We start from the raw sequence: 17,891 nt of genomic DNA, 5'->3' as shown, positions 1-17,891 counted from the left end.
GTATTTCTTTTCTTTATACTTACATTATCTTTTTGGAGGTAAGTTATCTATCTAAGGAAACCTTTGTAGGGATATTTTGCCTTTGATGTATATCTTGTCAACTTGAGTCATGGTGAACAATTACTTTTATGATGTTGTGCAATATTTTCTCTTTATTTAGAAGGTAATGTAAGTGTTTATCCATTAGGATGATGATGTAGTATGAATCAATGCTATTTAGGATGAATGTCAAAGTTAGTAAAATGCTACAATTTCTGTAGTGGCATTGGTAACAAGGGAGGATATGTGGGACCATCATTATCATCCTATATAGATAGATAGTAAACCGATTGGACATCGCAGACTGATCATAATATCATGGACTAGCACTGAGAAGCATGCATTTCATATGATTTAAAATATAAAATCTACTAATAATTAGTTAAAAGTAGTACAAGCATGACTTCTGATTTTCTTAGACAATTACCGATCTTAATTTCAACACCATGTAATTGTTAGACATAGTCTTCTTTTGGCCAACCATGGTCTATAAGTCATGTCATGTGAAAATGTGAATGGTGTAGGTTAACAAGTTTTTTGGAGTGGCCTTTATTGTTTAAAAATTGATTGACAACCAAAGGACTCATGAGACACTATGTCATAGTATGTAATATACTCGAATGCATTGGCAACATTCTTTTTCATACGAATATGTATGTTATCAAAACATTCTTATGTCTTTTTTTTACACTTTTTACCTTAATATTCTTACCTTAAAAAAAAATTTACTTCATAATAAATAATGAATACAAAAGAATGGTCTCAAGCTATGATGCCATGTAAAAGATTTGGAGAAATAGATGATAGTTCTCTTTCTCTCTCTCTCTCTCTCTCTCTCTCTCTCATAAACACACACACACAATGACATAAGTATGTATATTAAGTTTTAACAATAAGAATACACAATGAATCAATACGTTACAAGACCATAGAAGGTTGTTTTATGTAGCATCACCTTCTCATTAGTTTATAATTAATCATTCACTATCATTAGGGATTTAGATAGAATCCAAGAGAGGAAAGGGAGGCTTCTCCTTCTAGGATGACAGTACTATGTGAATGAAAGGTGACTTTAGAAACGAAGTCAGAAGAGGAGAGAACAGATAGTCTAGGTTGAGAAGATGGATGAGGTGTTGTCAAAATTGAACAAGTGAAAACATTGGTGAAATACACGAAGTATGCTAAGATTGTAGTGTTTGGAGGTTTGATGGGAACACAACCACCACCTCGGCATCCAGAATATGGAGGACGTGGACAAACTAGAGGTCGCGGTCGCGAAGGTTGAAGAGGTGGAAGAGGAGGTCACCATGCAAACCTGATGGTAGCAGAAGAAGAGGAAGGAGCTAAGGTGATGTTCACCAAAGAGGATCAAGCTCTCTTAGAAAAACTTAGGAGGAAGCAAAGAGGCGCATTCATGCGAAGGGGTAACATTGTTACCTATGCTTATTCGGCCAAAGGTACTAGTAACACGCATACTCTTGCCTCTACACCAGAATGGATAATTGATTATGGTGCATCTATGCATGTGACAGGTAATGCTAGCAAGTTCTCCTCATATACTCACTTAACAATACCAGAGAGAATTCAAACTATTGACAGTACAACACAACCTGTAATTGGTATAGGTATAGTGAAATGTGTAACCGACTTTGTGACATTGTCTAATGTGTTGCATGCTACTTCATACCCAATAAACCTATTATCCATAAGTTCTATCATACTCGAACTAAAATGTGTTGTTTCTTTTGGTATTCCCAAGGTGACATTCCAAGAGAAAGGGAAAGGTCGGAGACTTGGGATTGGCACATGGCATAATGGACTATGGTATTTGGATCGTGAAGTGTTGGATTCAGCATTAGCATTTATGGTAGAGGGAACAAATGTAAGGGGATCTAAAATGAGTTGTGAGAACTTGTTGATGCTTTACCACCAACGTACATATGGGACATACCTCTTTTGGGGTTTTGAGGCGGGTGTATCCACACCTTTTTGAAAAGGCTGATAAATCGAAACTTGTTTGTGATGCATGTGAATTTGGTAAGCTTACTAAAACCGGGTATGTTAGTTCAGGTCATAGGAGTCCCCATGTGTTTGATGTGATACACTCCAATGTTTGGGGACCGTGTTCCTCAAGTTTTATTAAGGGATATAGAAATTTTGTCTCTTTCATTGACTGCTTCTCTCATGTTACTTGGTTATATTTGATGAAAAATAAGAATGAAGTATTTGCTTGCTTTAAAGATTTTCATAGAGTTGTTCAAACTCAATATGGTACAGTAGTAAAGGTGTTGAGGTCTAATAATGGAATAGAGCATGCTAACATTACGTTTAGGGCATAACTACCAAATTAAGGAATACAATAGCAAATTGCGTGCCCATATACTCCGACACAAAATCAAGTAGCAGAGAGGAAGAATAGACATCTTCTAGATGTAACAAGAAGCATGATGATTTTGTATGAATGTCCCAAAGCATGATGATGATTTTGGAGTCCAGTGGAGAAGAGATTATTTGTGAGCATAGATGTGCATTTCTAAGAGTCGGAGTTGTATTACAAACAAGAGGTAACTTCACGTTGTGATGATTTAATTGAGATTGAAAATATGAGGGAAGGAGATCATAGTGAGAGGTTGCCAAAATAGGATCAATTCCTTTTGTTGATCCCTACACCATCTGAGAAACAAGTGCGCGTAAGAGATGAGGAGATGAGGAAGAAGGAAATGAAGGTAAGGAACCTGTATGTGTTGGGACTCAAACTGAAGACGAGCTAAAGTTGTATACCTAGAGGAAGAGGCAAAAGGAAGGAAATATGAACACGTCTGCAGTGTCACTTGTGCCATCAAGTTCCATGTCTCGACATGCCTCAACTTCTTAAATACCTATAGAACTCCCAAACTCAAAAATCACCGGTGATATGATTTCCTTTCTTTCTCCTATAATGGTTAGTAGAACCTAAGTCTCACAGTAATGCAGGGGTCCCTCCTAATCGTTATTGTTTTCCTCGTGTTATTTCTCAGTTTAACTCTTATTCTAACATATCACCTACACATAGAGCATTCATTGCATCATTAGACTATGTCACTTTATCCAAGTGTTGGCATGTTGCTAAAGAAGATCCAAACTAGAAAGTAGTTATGCAAGAAGAACTCAGAGCTTTTGAGAAGAACAAAACTTGGGAGATTGTGTCACTACCACCAAGAAAGAAGGCGGTTGCGTGCAAATGGGTGTTTACAATAAAACAAACCCCATAGGGAAAAATAAATCATTACAAGGCGTGATTAGTGGCTAAGGGATATAGTCAGACATTACGATGAGACTTTTGCACATGTGGCGAAGATGAGCACTATTAGAACATTTATTTCCTTAGCTGCAGTGAATAAGGTTTGGAAATTACATCAATTAGATGTAAAAAAAAATGCATTCCTTCATGGAGAATTGATGGAGGAAGTGTACATGGATATCCCCCAAGTTTTGGTACAATTCAAACAAAAATATGTATTAGATCTTCTCACAAAAACTGGAATATTGGGTTTTAAGCTTGTAGCTTCTCTGATTGACCCAAAGATCAAGTTAACTAAACTTGCAGAGGAGAAAGTTTATTGTGAAAGGTATCAAAGATTGATAGGTCAGCTGATTTATTTGACTCACACTCGCCCAAATATTTCATTTGCAGTAAATGTGGTAAGTCACTACATGCATGATCGGAGGAAAGATCATATGGATGTAGTGTACCAGATTTTGAGATATCTCAAAGGTGCCCTAGGGAAGGGATTGATCTTAAGAAAACATGGTCCTTTTAACATTTAGGATTATTGTGATTCTGATTGGGTTAGTTGTGTTGATGATAGGAAATCCACATTAGGATATTGTATGTATGTTGGGGGCAATCTGATCTCTTGGAAAAGTAAAAAACTATTGGTAGTAGATTGTAGCAATGTCAACAACAGAAGCAAAGTATAGAACTATTGTTGTAGGAGTTGCGAAGATGTGGTTAAGAACTCTCCTTGTAGAACTAAAGATGAATCAAGAAAATCAGATGAAGTTGTGGTGTGACAATAAGTCAGCAATCAGCATTGGCAGCAATCGGGTACAACATTATAGGACCAAGCACATCGAAATCGACTCCGAAATTGAAATCCGTTGGGCTATAACTTTAATCAACTCCGAAGCAAATTGACAGTACCACATGACATTATTAGAGTTGAGTTCACTTTACCCCCGATGTTAGTAGAAGCACTTTTTCAACTTGTATATTTATTCATAGGATACATAGCCAACCACAAGATACAATATCTCGTCAAGCTTTTGAGGCATCATAATCACTCTATGTGTCCAGATATACTAGTTCATGGTATATCACGATGGTGAGTTGGCTTCTTGCAAATGTCCTAGACATTTAATAACCTACCTCCCCTTAGGTACAACCACGAGATTGATAAATCACATTAGGACCGTAATAAAGTAATACACCAAGAAATATGATAATTTTACACTTAGTATAAATGGATCGCCCCACTAGAGCCACTCCCATCTAAAATGTTGTACTATAAGGAACACTTCATGCACTTCTCTAAGTTAGGTTTTATTACACGACCAAAATACCTAGATGCATTCTTACCAAATGCATTAAGGGTTGTCATTGGACAAGTTAGAATATCATCTCACCAACTTGAGATTGAGAATGGTCGTACTAATGGAGTCCCTAGAGAGGAAAGGATATGTAGATTATGTCACATCGAGATAGAAGATGAGTACTGCTTTACATGCAAGACTGTGTCCAACTTACACCGAGATAAGGGCAAAATACCAAGACATACTCGGACCCTCATCCACCCTCTCCAAACTATTAGATACTCTAGATATAAAGAAATTAGGCAAATATATCTTAGAGCTAAAACATCATATATGAGAGAATAAGGTACAAAATGTTAACAATAATTTTTCTAATATTCATCAACGTGTAACCAATGAAGTTTTTCAGGGACATGGGGTGATAAAGAATGTGGACACACCTACACCACACGGCCTCTTCCTTGATAAAGCAAAAAACCAAAGAAAAACCAAACACCCTCGGATGTCGAGTTTCAAAGCAACTCGACGTGGTGTAGACACAATTAAGAAAATAAGGGAATGTGAGCCTCCTAGAAGCCAGCCATGGTTGGGGTACCTTCTACATCGGCGCCACTGGTCACACCCACATTGAAACCCTTTGACCTCCCGTTTCTTTTCGAGAGACTTGGATGGAAATGAAACTAGGCCTGGTACAAAGTCATTTCCTTTATAGAATATGTTACACCATAACGCATTTTGTACAATACTAGAACTCTTTTAGCTTAAGTTCTTTTTTACTTCTTCTTTTGTGATTTAGTAAATACCCTATTTTGTTATAAACCAATTGTCTCATGGGCCAATTTTGACCTTAAAAGACGTTAATATTTCTTTCTTTATTTCTTTCTTTCTTGGGACATATGACACATTCTGTAAAAGTAATTTAAGGATTCTTGAACATATAATTTCCTATTTAGTATGCTTTGGAAGGCAATACAAAGTGCATTGATGGTGGGAAATCAATTGGTGTCATAGCTATCCAAGAAGAGCTCAAATACCATACATGTATACCCTTTGAGAGTTTTGTATTAAGGTGTTGGGGTAGTTCGTTTGCGTTCCATACAAAGAAGAATGATGTTAACTTCATTCCACATTGGTTCTTTCACATAAATGTTGAAAACTCGATAAATACAAGGTGATGGTGTGGTGGAAAATATGGAAGGTGTGGTCAATGTGGACGGTGACATTGAGCTATAGGTGACATGTTAACTACTAAGTGAGCTTTTAGGGGGTAGGCTTGAGTCATAGTACAATCAATGTTGAACCAACACTAGCTTAACGCTACTCATCGGAATGATTGGATACTTGATTTTGAATATGAGGTGATGATGTGGTGGAAAGTATGGAAGGTGTGATCAATGTGGACAGTGGGGACATCGTGACTTCCTAAGTGAGTTTTTAGGGTAGTCTAGACTTATAGTAACATAAAATAGCTTGGCCTCGAGGGCACAAGAAAACTTATTTAATTGGTTGGTTGGTGGCTTGTTGTCTTATTGTAGTTCTCGAACATACATTAAGCAACTCCTTCATGGTCATCAACTATTCATAGCACTTTTCTACCATCATTGTGTCTTTCTAGCGATATACATTAATCCACCTTGTTGATGCCTATTCCTCTCTTTGTACCCTACAAAAAAAACTCTCAAGCAATGATATGTTATGATGTTGAAAGTTTAGATCAACTTATACTAGTTGATGCATTCTGCTATAAACATTCATCAAGGAGGGTGGTATTGTATGTTTAGAAAGTTCTACCTCAAACATCTTTGCTCTCACATTGTTCCTATGACCTCTCTTGTGTAACATACATGGGTTGGAAAATGTCATATACAAGTGGAGATGGGAATTGACAACATAGTACCAAAGAAGGACACCATTTACACATATGAACACAAGAGAAGCACTCACAATTGTCACGATATTATATTACAATGTACATATCCTTTGACTGATAGTCGATTAGAAATCAAACTCTTAAAAATGCATCACTCAATCATCTTACAAATGGTATTATTGTGGGTCGTTATATTGTCCTTTAATGTTAATGTTCTGTTCATTGAGTTGTTGCTTGACTAGGTTTCCCTATCATATTATAACTAGTCCTGCAACCTAATTAAGTATATTTATTTTTGTAATTAGACATTATGGCATTTCTCGCTAGACTGCCAGTATGCTTCTTTTTATTAAACTTGGTCACTTTTATCCCCTAATTGGTGTGGCATAAAATGACAACCTACTCCTCTATCTAGCACTTTATATGGACAAAGTGCCAACATGGTTGACCTCTATCCCCTTAAAATCACGGGAACGGTTTTTGGAACTGTCTAGTGTGCAATCGTCTTGATAATGGCTCTAGTTAGATTATTGAGCTCCCAAAAGGATGCCCCAAGCATCATATGTATTCGATTGGTCTTTTGTCCCACACCTCCCCAACACAAACCTAGGGAAATTTGGATACTCAAGATCATGACCAATGTCATCAATGATTCGATCACCATCCCTAGACTTGAGTTCCTAGCATCAATTTACATCTTTCCAATACTCCAAGCATTGTTATGGGAGCCATCCTTTTAAGACAATTCCTTTCATTTGTGTGAATACCCAAAAAAGGGTCTCGCCTTTGACTTAATTAAAGAGATCAATGTGCAACATATGGAAAATCTTAGACACAACTCGTTGTGCCCTTACAATTTTTCTCAACATGATTCCATGTTCGTAGTCAACACCCAATTCAAACAACTCTTTGCTACCTTTGGACACTAACCCTAATCAACGTTACCTACATACATAACCTTTGGATATTGTCGCAACATGACATAGTTTATGACGTATACCTCGATGGTGCCAAAAATGCCACTACACCCCAATTAACTTTCAAGCCTCCCTCTATTGACCCACGCATCCATATGCCAATCATTGATCTTGCCTCCATGTTGATATCCAATACTACAAGACAGTATATGTTACAATCCTTACCTTCAACCACCATTACACTCACATTTGCCTCTCATACACCAACTCATAGTCCCAATCCCCTTTCCACCTAACATTCTCTTCCAATCTCGATTTCCATATCCTACATCCTATCTCCACACTTGAGGATATATTTTTCATCCCATTCTCCATCCTAACCTCTTCTCATGTCATTTCCCACACTAGATTGGCCGACTAACAATACCCAAGAGTAAACACACATTAGGTTAGGGAGGATGTTTAGTCATTAGACACTACACTCTCTAGGCCTTTTCTAGTGCATTGGCATAAGTCCAAAGTCACAATGTAAAAGGGGTAGATGACAACATTTAGAAGCTAGAGAGAAAGCATGTTGTGTTCACATGAGTATGAAATGGAATTAAGGTAAAAAACCATTTGTAAAAGAAGTATAAACATCATTTTTTTACTCTTCTCAAGCTTCTTAACTTTTTTTACTTGAGTTAGGGCTCTCTTTAAGTAGTTTTTAGTCAAATCTTGTACCTTAATTGAATCTCTAATTGAAATAGTTCTTAGAAGCACTCAAAGTAAAGAATGCAAGTTTGAAGTATAATGTCCCTTAGTTGGTAGACAATCAAATTGAAATTATTCATGGGTTCCTAATAAAGATTTCATAAGGTGATGTTACACACGAGACAATAGATATCATGCCAATACAAGCAATTGTTTCTTCTGTAATCAAAATAAATATGAGTTTGCTCACCTAGTCAAAATAGTGAGTTCAATAGCTGGTTGAAATACTTTATAACGTCTTCCTACAAAGCTCCATTCTTTAACCTAACACCATGCATATTTATCAAACTAATACATATTCACTACACACAATGTCACAACTTGGAGGTCCTTTTTAATTGGTGCTTTAAACATTCTCCTTTCATGTATTAGCATGCTGAAACAGCATCTTCGAAAGTAGAATGGCATGTTGCAATAGTAATTTTAGGTCTTGCCATTCTTATATGAAATATTTGGTTGCTTAAATACATTAGTGTGATTGTTTTGAATATACTTTTTATTTATTTTGTGTAGCTCTAATTATGCACAGAGAGAGATATCATATGCCATTTGGTTTATGGTTGTCTTGGAATCTCTCCAAATATCTTGAAGACATTCATCTTGGAGTCTCTCCAAGGTATCTCGGAAAAAAAAATCAATTGTACAAAGTGTCGAGGATGATATATGATCAAAGCTCATGATTCTTTGAGAGCCAAATAACCCAAGGAATATATTTTCGAATCTCTTTAGATGTTGGTAATTTGAGAGCTAGGAAAAATGCAACATCTGGAACCTTGATCAAAAGGGGGTAGATAAAAAAAGATATATATACATTCAGATAAAACCCATGTTTCCTCACACATGATTTTCTGTGTGGTTTAGTGAAGTTGAAAGAAGCCTGGTCAGCAATGGAACTGTAGGCTGACTAGGTCAGTACGGAGAAAAGAATTTGAGCTATGAGACATGATACAACTGACAATAAGGAACTTGAATGTTTATTTGTCAAAGAATGTTTTTCCTACTAACATTAAGGATTGTTTTACGATCCCATAAATCATTGTTAAAAGTATATGTATTGAATGTTTAAAGAGCTAGAGGGATGATGTTTGTATGGAAGGAATTTGGTGGAATCGAGTAGCATTAGAACAAAAAGATTTTTACAAGTAAAATAAAACTAAAGTAGAACACTCCACTATGAGCTTCGACACTTCTCACTTTTAAAGTTGAGAACCAATCGACTAGCATAAAAACCAAGAATTCAAAAATAAGAACTCGGCTACAGACGCTTCAAAACTCTTGTTTCTTGTTTCAATGCCTCTAGTAAGAAAGTTCATGACCCTTGTGGGATATATACTTCTTCATCCAAATAGCAATGTCTTCTCGGCATGCCTCAGCTTGCCGGGAATCAACAAGAAAATCCAATGTTGCAAACTCATGCACTGCATCTTTATACTCTAAAACAGGGGCATCGAGGTTTACCTTCCTCAACTCTTCAGAATAAGCAATGGCACGATCCTTCATCCAATCCAATTCTGCAACCACAGTTAGTGTAGGAGGCATGTGTTTCAAAGGTGGGTCTCTACATTCAACAAGAGGGTTCGCCACGGGATGGTCAAGGGAGAATTCTCGTTCTGGAAAGAAGAGCTTCCATGCGAGAATACAGGTTGATTTGTCGTAGAAATACGAATTCGCAAGCTTGATCTCGGATTGTGTCTGGATTGATCCAATAAAGAATGGATACATAAGGACTTGTGCAACCACTTTGATCGGCTCTAGTGAACGACCTGCTTGAACCACTTTTCTTGCAACAAAATCTGCAATGTTTCCACCAGAGCTCACTCCAAGTAATACACATCTGGAATCCACCAGCATATATTAAAAATTCAAGCGTTTCATGGGCATTGCAGCATGAGAGAAATTAAGACAACAATTGCAAATTTGCAAACCAAGTTTTAGACAGCAAATCACAGAAATGTATATCGGATGCACTGGAGATGACCAATGAGGACACATGATGCACGCAGCTCTTAGAGGAATTCAATATATGTATGTGCATGTAAACATTTTGATGTTAAATCAATGAGGTTTACATCTACATGTATAAAAAAACACTGCTTTGCTGTTACCAACATAAACAATAGACAAAGACAAAAATCCAAACAGAATTGACCCAGAACTCTTTTTCCCTCGTCAAACTTACCCCGTCCCGTCTATTCCCAAAACTCTGCATATAAAATATATACCTATTATCTACCACATAGTGTGTGAATGGCCAAGGTTCACCATTACCGCTAGCATGGTTGAACTAATACCAGAACCATGTTGATTTAAGGCAGAATAAGTTAAACATTTTTGTGTGGATAACAGTAAGGAAAGATCTCTTCAAGCACCAAGAAATATATAAATTTACCTGGACGGGTCACCATGAGCAGCAAGCCAGGGCTCCACAATGGTAGATCCACAAAAAGTATTGATCAACTGCCTGTGATTTGATAAGTGCAATGACAGATTATTAAACCCCACACCCGATTTCGTGCACTCGGCTAAATTCGCTTGCTTTGCGAGCCAGCTCAATGCATCAAAACCATCATCAAAAGCAGCTGGATACTTGTGCTCAGGAGCAAGTCTGTACCCGACCGAAACCACAATTGCATCGCATAGTTTGGCCATATGTCTACAAAAGATGTCATTCCCAGCCGAGTCTTTGGTACCAGTAACGAACCCTCCACCATGGAAATGCACTATGATAGGAAGCTTCTTGTGATCACGGGTAGTAAAATCTGGTATATAGCCATGGTAAGTAGCAACAGAACCCCTCTTGCTTCCATGATTGTCGACTCTGGGTGATGCTTCCGGAGGCCGATCTGATGGTCGTTTCACATCTGTAATGGATGCTATAACATGGTTCCCTTCTTGTGCTATCACTTGACTCGCTTCATCTATTCTAGGCTCATCGAGCCTTTCAATCCTTTGCATATGGTTCCTCGTCGATAGATCTCCACCCCAACTTGTTCTCCTACCCATTTCCTGACCTTCCTTCTTCTTCACATGACCTGCATCACTGTTTCGCCTTGTTTCTTTCCTTTCTAGGTATGGCATGGCATCTTTCTCTGTGTCTTTTCCTCTTCTGATGTCTCCATGAGTACTTGCACTCATCAAATCTTCTTCACGTAATGCAGATTCGGGCAAGAAAATCCTGAGAGTAACTGAGTGATCAATATTGACATCTTTGGTAGCCACTCCATCAACAAAGGAGGCATTGGCAGGTACTCTGTTTGAAGAAGAGAGAAGAGCTCCATAGCCATGCTTACTCTTGTTGGTCAAAGCCTGTGAATTCAGAAGTCTATGCTTCAACAGAGTTTTGAAGTAGAAACTACGAAGCTTCACCACTACACTGGGCATATCTTTGTATCAATTATTGAGAACCTAGAGCTTTAGCACTGGATAACTATATATATATATATATGTACTTGTTTGCACCCGTCTCTGGTTCTGAATCTTCGGCAAAGTGACTCAAAAGAAAAGCATGGAAAAATGGAATCGTGAAGAAACAGAACACCACGGAAAGAGAAACAGAGGATTGATGTCATACATTTTGTGAATAAAACAGAGAACCACATGCAGAGAATGTATCCAGGATCTTATTTCATAGCGTTTTCTGCTTTAGAAACGAACATGTTTTCTGTTGTACAAGAAAACAGAGCACTTGGTACAGAGAACAAGATGGAAATACGGTGAATTTATGAAGAAACAGAATAAACAAACAGACATACATATATATCGATGTCGGAAAGGAATGTGTGGAAAAGAAAAAAGATAACAATGAATTTGTTTGTGAAGAAAGAGAAGAAAATGAAGATACGGAACACAAGTAGATAGATCAAGTGAGAGGAAGAAGAAGAAGAAGAAGAAGAAGAAGAAGAAGACTCAAGAAGACTGTGAGAAACAGAAACAGGGGCCAATGTATTTTGTTGGAGGATCAAAAGGAACCAACCCAATACACAGAGAGAGAGAGAGAGAGAGAGAGAGAGAGAGAGAAGGAGCGCTAGTCTAAGTTCTAACAAAACTGAACCAAATTTTGTTTGTGTGAATGAGAAGGCAAAGCCAAAATCACTCAATCTCTCTTTCCATGCTCCTTTTCCTAATGGATTCACTCATTCTCTGCTTCTCTCTCTCTCTCTCTCTCTCTCTCTCTCTCTCTCTTTGCCTTCCTCTCTTGCTTGTGTTCTCTTCCTCTTCCTCTCTCTCTCTCTCTCTCTCTCTCTCTCTCTCTCTCTCTCTCTCTTTGCCTTCCTCTCTTGCTTGTGTTCTCTTCCTCTTCCTCTCTCTCTCTCTCTCTCTCTCTCTCTTTGCCTCTCAGTCTGTCTCTCTGATTCCTCTCCATGTACACAGAAAATGAAACAAAATTGGCCAAACTAAAATAAAAGGAAGACTCTTTTCCCACCTCTTCCCTCTCTCTCTCTCTCTCTCTCTCTCTCTCTCTCTCTCTCTCTCTCTATTGTCTTCTGTTCTGTTCTGTTCTGTTCTATTCTGTCAGAGCTTATTCACATGCATCAATCATCATCATCATGTCTTCTTTTCTCACACAAAGCCTAATTCTGTGTATATTTATATATGTGTGTACATACATACATATATGCATGCATGCATGCATGCATGTATGTATTGTATGTATGTATGTATGTATTGTATGTATCATGTATGTATGTGCCCCCTCCACCATGTTCCAATTGCTAACCCTCCAAGGGCCATCTTTACTTTGGCCAGGTTGTTCCTGTCCCTGCCTTGGGGCCGAATGTGCCTCGTGGATCCAGATGCAACACAAAATTGTTTGTATAAGAAAAAAATGACCCGATGAGAATGTCGAGGAGAATGCAATGAAAGTCTGAGTCCCCACCATCACACCATTGTATAACACCAATGTATTGCGATGAAAGTCCTTGTAAGCATCACATCACACCATCAATCAAATCCTCATCCAAATTATGCTCTGGGGTTTTGTATAAGCCACATGTTTTTCGTTCAGATTGACGATGTCTTCTTCAGCCTTCACATTCATTGCCCTCTCGTTGAATCCTCGTTGCCTTTTATCGATGTCTCGTACAACCATGTGTAACATTCGTATTCTTGAGGCAATCAACCTCCGTACGCATTGTCAATCAAACCCTCGCAAGGTTTCCACCAAACCATGTTTTTTGCATTCATATTTCACTATGTGTTTGTCTATGCTCCTTCCTGGCTCTTGCGACACTTAACCTAACGTGAAAGGGGTCATACGAAGAGATTGTCCTAAGCTCTTTGTATGTCGTGGGTGTGTGATTGGTCAACTAGATGTTGAGGTTGGCAATGTTGTTTCAGTCACAAATGATAAAATGTTGGACCAAATTGCTTTCCATGTGAGTGACATATTAAACTCTTGCCCTGCCTGCCAAACATATGTATAATCATTCTATTAATAAAATGATTTAAGCTCACTTTCTCGTGAGCATAACCACCATTTTTCTACTACTCTTTAACATAGATGAGTTCACATTGTGAAACGAAGCCATGGAATCCCATAAATATGACGCTCATTCAATTTCTCAACAATATGATGCATTTGTTTTAAGCTCTACAGGTATGGATACGATGCCATGCTACCTATGACACTTTGCCTGCCAAACCGAGCATCATAACTAAGTAGACTAATTGAATAATTTACTATCTAAATTAATATTGGAATATTTGTAAAAAAATGTGCATGATAAAGTGTTTCAACTCCGTATCTACGACTTGGGAAGTATTATTCGTAACTACCGATAAGGAAGAATGTCATAAACAATCAAGATCCATGAATTAATATACTAAATATGATTAATAAGAAACTCCATGCCCAAATACATTGAAGCTAACTCTATAAACTTAGACAAATCCACGAACCCAATGTGGTGTTATGTGCTCACCAATCCTGGCATGGTTGGACATTTATAAATGTGTGTGTGGGTCACGAGAGGTGAGAGAAGCTAGCAAAGATTATCATTATCATATGTATAATGTAAGCTTCTATGTAAATAATATACAAGGAGCTCGATTTTGTCTACTTTTAGTGTTTCTTTCTTACGGTTATTCTACATATGCCATTTAACCAAGTCCTCGATATATCTTCATCAACCCGACCCATCTTCCGTTCAAAACCATAGAGGTTCCACCCACCCATGCCACTCACATATCCAAAGCCCTTTCACACAACACTATGGACCCTTAATGCAATGTTTAAATAATAGATTACTAACATTCAAGCATTAGCAAGGAGTCAAGTGAACATGCTCATGATCCTAGTGTGTTAAGGTTTTATCATTTTTTCTCTTTGTTCCATAGAACTTTAATTTTAATAACACTATTACATTGGGCAAAGATTGTGGATACTGGGAGAAATTTGTGAGTTATATGGCTAAAAAAGTTTTGCTTTTCATTCACAGACATATTCTTTGGATCTCTTGAGTTTAAACTAACACTTAGGGTATTGGGATAACGAGAGGCCGATTTTTCAATAGACACTAAATTAGACCTTCACGGGGGTGTGACTTTCATGAAGCAAACGAACAAGAGAACGACACATGAATTCTGTGTTTGACTTGTAAATGTCTCCCTGAATATGGCAACAATGCTCGTAGTTTCTGGTGCTAAACATTAACCATTTGATTGTCATGACTAATGTTCGAAGATTTCCTTCTTTTTCCATAAAGCGTTTGATCATTGCATCCACGTAAACGTTCTTTGCATTTCTTAGGCATCAAAAGAGAGAACTCTACGCACCAAAGTGGGAAATTCATTAGCAATTATCAATTTAACTTTTAGATGACGAGCATGAGCATATGTGTATGTCTATGTAAATACACATACACATTCCTTATAATTTGAACAAATGGATATAGTTTAATGGATGATGACTTGGAATTTCAATTGCTGAGTTGTTCCACCATCGCATCCGTGTATATTAGATTCCATCCTTTCTATTTCATGCATTTCGATTCATGAGTGAACGTGCATTGCGTGGCTTAGAAATCCTAATAGGTAGTTGTGCACACATCATTATGTATGTATTGTAGTTTGTAATATAGGTGGGCCATATGACAATCTATGATGCAACAAAATAATATCATTGTTTATTTCTCTTATGTAGCAACACACATGCAAGTTTTAACTGTTTTGTATACTTTTTGTGTTGTGTGATATGGAGATTCATCTAATGCTATTTGAAGAGATGTTGACACTACAAATGCATTAGTTAGTCGACTCTTTTATCTTGGGAGTGAAGTCATACAAGAGGTATGAGTTGAGGCCGTCTTTCAAAAAATTGACCTAAACCCAACATACTTGGAAACTCCCAAATATTTGCCCATTTTCAAATGGTTGGAGAAATATTTAATTAGATGTTGCATGCTTAAGAAATGTTTTGCCACAAATAATCATTATTGCCGGTCAATAGATTGAAGTGAATGTGTTTTATAAGTTTAGCTTCACATTTTACAACGATAATACGACAAACCAATAAACAAACATCCATTTTGTACAAGAGGCTAGTGAAATTGTTGAAATTATTGTCGATAATACGATTGCAATGATATATACCATGACATTATGTCCAAGTGGTTTGTCAAACATTTGATTTTCATATTAATTTTTTTAGCAACACTTTTATTACTAGTGGGAAACCTCAAAGTGAGGTGAAAACCCACAAAGAATAAAGAAAAATATATAAGTGTCGATTAGACGCTAAAGAGCCTAAAAGCACTCAAAATAAAGATTGTAAATTTGTAGTGTGATGTCTCTAAGTTGCAGACAATCAAATAGAGATTGCCAGAGGGATTGCTTAAAGAAGCTAACTTCATGCAATTAGTTTCAATCAAAGACCTTATTATTGCGGGTTGTCCAAATGGTCCAGAGTGCCCAAAAATCGTGTCCATTGGAGAAAATAGGCATTGTTGGATACGACGCACTAAGTTTGTCCAAATATCCAAAAGTGTTTGCCAAACCTTTGGCTAGGGAATCTATGATAAAGATTAGTCTTTGTACAAATGTTACAGTGAAAGAGCAAGTCCATAGTAGTGTGGGACCGACATTTGATTTTCATAACACGAGCATGTCCAACAATACCATGCATTGAGATGACTAAACAAGCTACTTTAGAGCGAAAAAATTGATGCTTTATCTATCCACAATTGTTGCACACACCGACACATGAGAATATGATTTTGTTGGAATCACGATAAACAACAAATGAACTCAATCCAATATAACATTTTATTTGTGAGTTTGAAATAGTCGCATCCCTATCGCTTTGAGTTTGTGTTTATGGACTACTAACGACCTAGATTTCAAGTTGACAAGACAAGTTTTAAATCTTACATTACATGAATATCAAGCACTTATTTATTATCATGTATGATTTCTTTCACACGAATACAATGTTAAAATGTTTGACTGGCTTATGTTTGAAATGTTTTTTCGTAAACATTGAATTACATGTTGAGAGTATAAAAAATTTAAACAAAGCCACAACATTTTGGCATGTTCCCAATGCATTTGTGAACCCAACCTAATTCATGCGTTTTATTCACATTGAATTCGTTATTAGAAATCTGTCAACCGATGATACCTAATAATTGAAGTCTTTCGCCACATTGAGCGGCAATATAAAAACAAGGGCTAAGATAACTCTTCTGACAAGCACATGGAAGGTGTTCACATTCTTGCTTTATTCCACAACGTGCATAACAAATTCATTCACTCTCGTTTGCAATGTCTCTCATTGGTCAATCTATCATGTCTATGAGGCAACAACGTATTCAAGTTTCGAGTGAAACTATAATTACACTCGTGATATTTATTTGTACTTCACACGTGTGATAAATTTTGGTTTTGTGTATGTTTGGTTCACTAATTGGAGATCATGGACTATCTTGATGTCATGCAACCATATATGTTGCAATCTTCAATCAATCCAGATTCCAAACCATCGAGTTTATGTTCTTTACCAATAAATAGAGAACAATCGTATGATTGTTTAATGAAACATCACAAATGAATTACACTATTGTTTTTCATTTGCCACAGAGCGAGACAGGAGGCAATAAAATTTGTAATCATGCTCTACATTCCAAGTCGAGTCAATGCATGGCACAATTTTTATGAAGGAAATATTTCCATTATCTAGGGAATGTGTAGTCTGGCTTTAAGAACATAAGACCAATCCTATGATGAGATATAGGCGATCGGGGGAATATACACATTGGCGGTGAAGAAGGGGCAATTTTCGTCGACCGATACAGAATGCCTATACATAGATACACAACTAACTGTTTGTACGAGGCTCGACCAGGTGTTAGAGAGCTGACATGGGAACTGCTGCGAGTCGGCGTTCTTCGCAGGCAGGAGCTCTACAGCTACCGGATGCTGCTCCGACTGCTACTGCTATTGCTACTACTATGCCTCCCCTTGAAGGAGGAAGTAAGAAGACACCCGACCGGCCGACCCGAAAGAAATGTGGTCCGAGTCCAGAGTCCCAAATGGTACTCCCACACAACCAATCAACAAAACCAACAAAAGCAAGAAGCAAAGGCAAAAAAAGCAGAAAGCAGGAAGCAAAAAGCAAAAAGCAAAAGAAACAGAGAAAAACCCTCCATTTCATTTCCCGCGCATTCTCTTCTGCTTCTGCTTCTGCTTCTGCTTGCTCTGTTCCCCTCAGAAGGCTTTGGAACTGCTCAGGAGACGCCATTGAA

At 37.5% G+C, this 17,891-nt stretch overlaps 1 protein-coding gene across 1 annotated transcript; it reads right to left on the bottom strand.

The window, feature by feature from the left end:
• Positions 1-9,353: 9,353 nt before the first annotated feature.
• LOC147862808 (putative carboxylesterase 16) lies at positions 9,354-11,827 on the bottom strand. Its single transcript, XM_087321231.1, has 2 exons — positions 10,541-11,827; positions 9,354-9,985 (listed from the first exon to the last, which is right to left on the bottom strand). Exons 1-2 carry the CDS (start codon positions 11,530-11,532, stop codon positions 9,448-9,450), a joined length of 1,530 nt encoding a protein of 509 aa, XP_087177357.1. The 5' UTR covers positions 11,533-11,827; the 3' UTR covers positions 9,354-9,447.
• Between the last annotated feature and the right edge of the window lie 6,064 nt (positions 11,828-17,891).

Source organism: Azolla caroliniana, unplaced genomic scaffold, assembly GCF_043228905.1.
Source record: "Azolla caroliniana isolate FFs.n. ecotype wild unplaced genomic scaffold, voAzoCaro1.0.p SCAF_6, whole genome shotgun sequence".
NCBI lineage: Eukaryota > Viridiplantae > Streptophyta > Polypodiopsida > Salviniales > Salviniaceae > Azolla > Azolla caroliniana.
This window is presented reverse-complemented; position numbering and strand designations above follow the sequence as displayed.

Coding starts and splice junctions, on each gene's coding strand:
- LOC147862808 (XM_087321231.1), bottom strand. CDS start 11,532: ATGCCCAGTGTAGTGGTGAAGCTTCGTAGTTTCTACTTCAAAACTCTG. Junction 9,986..10,540: donor GCTCATGGTGACCCGTCCAG/GTAAATTTATAT, acceptor GGTGGATTCCAG/ATGTGTATTACTTGGAGTGA.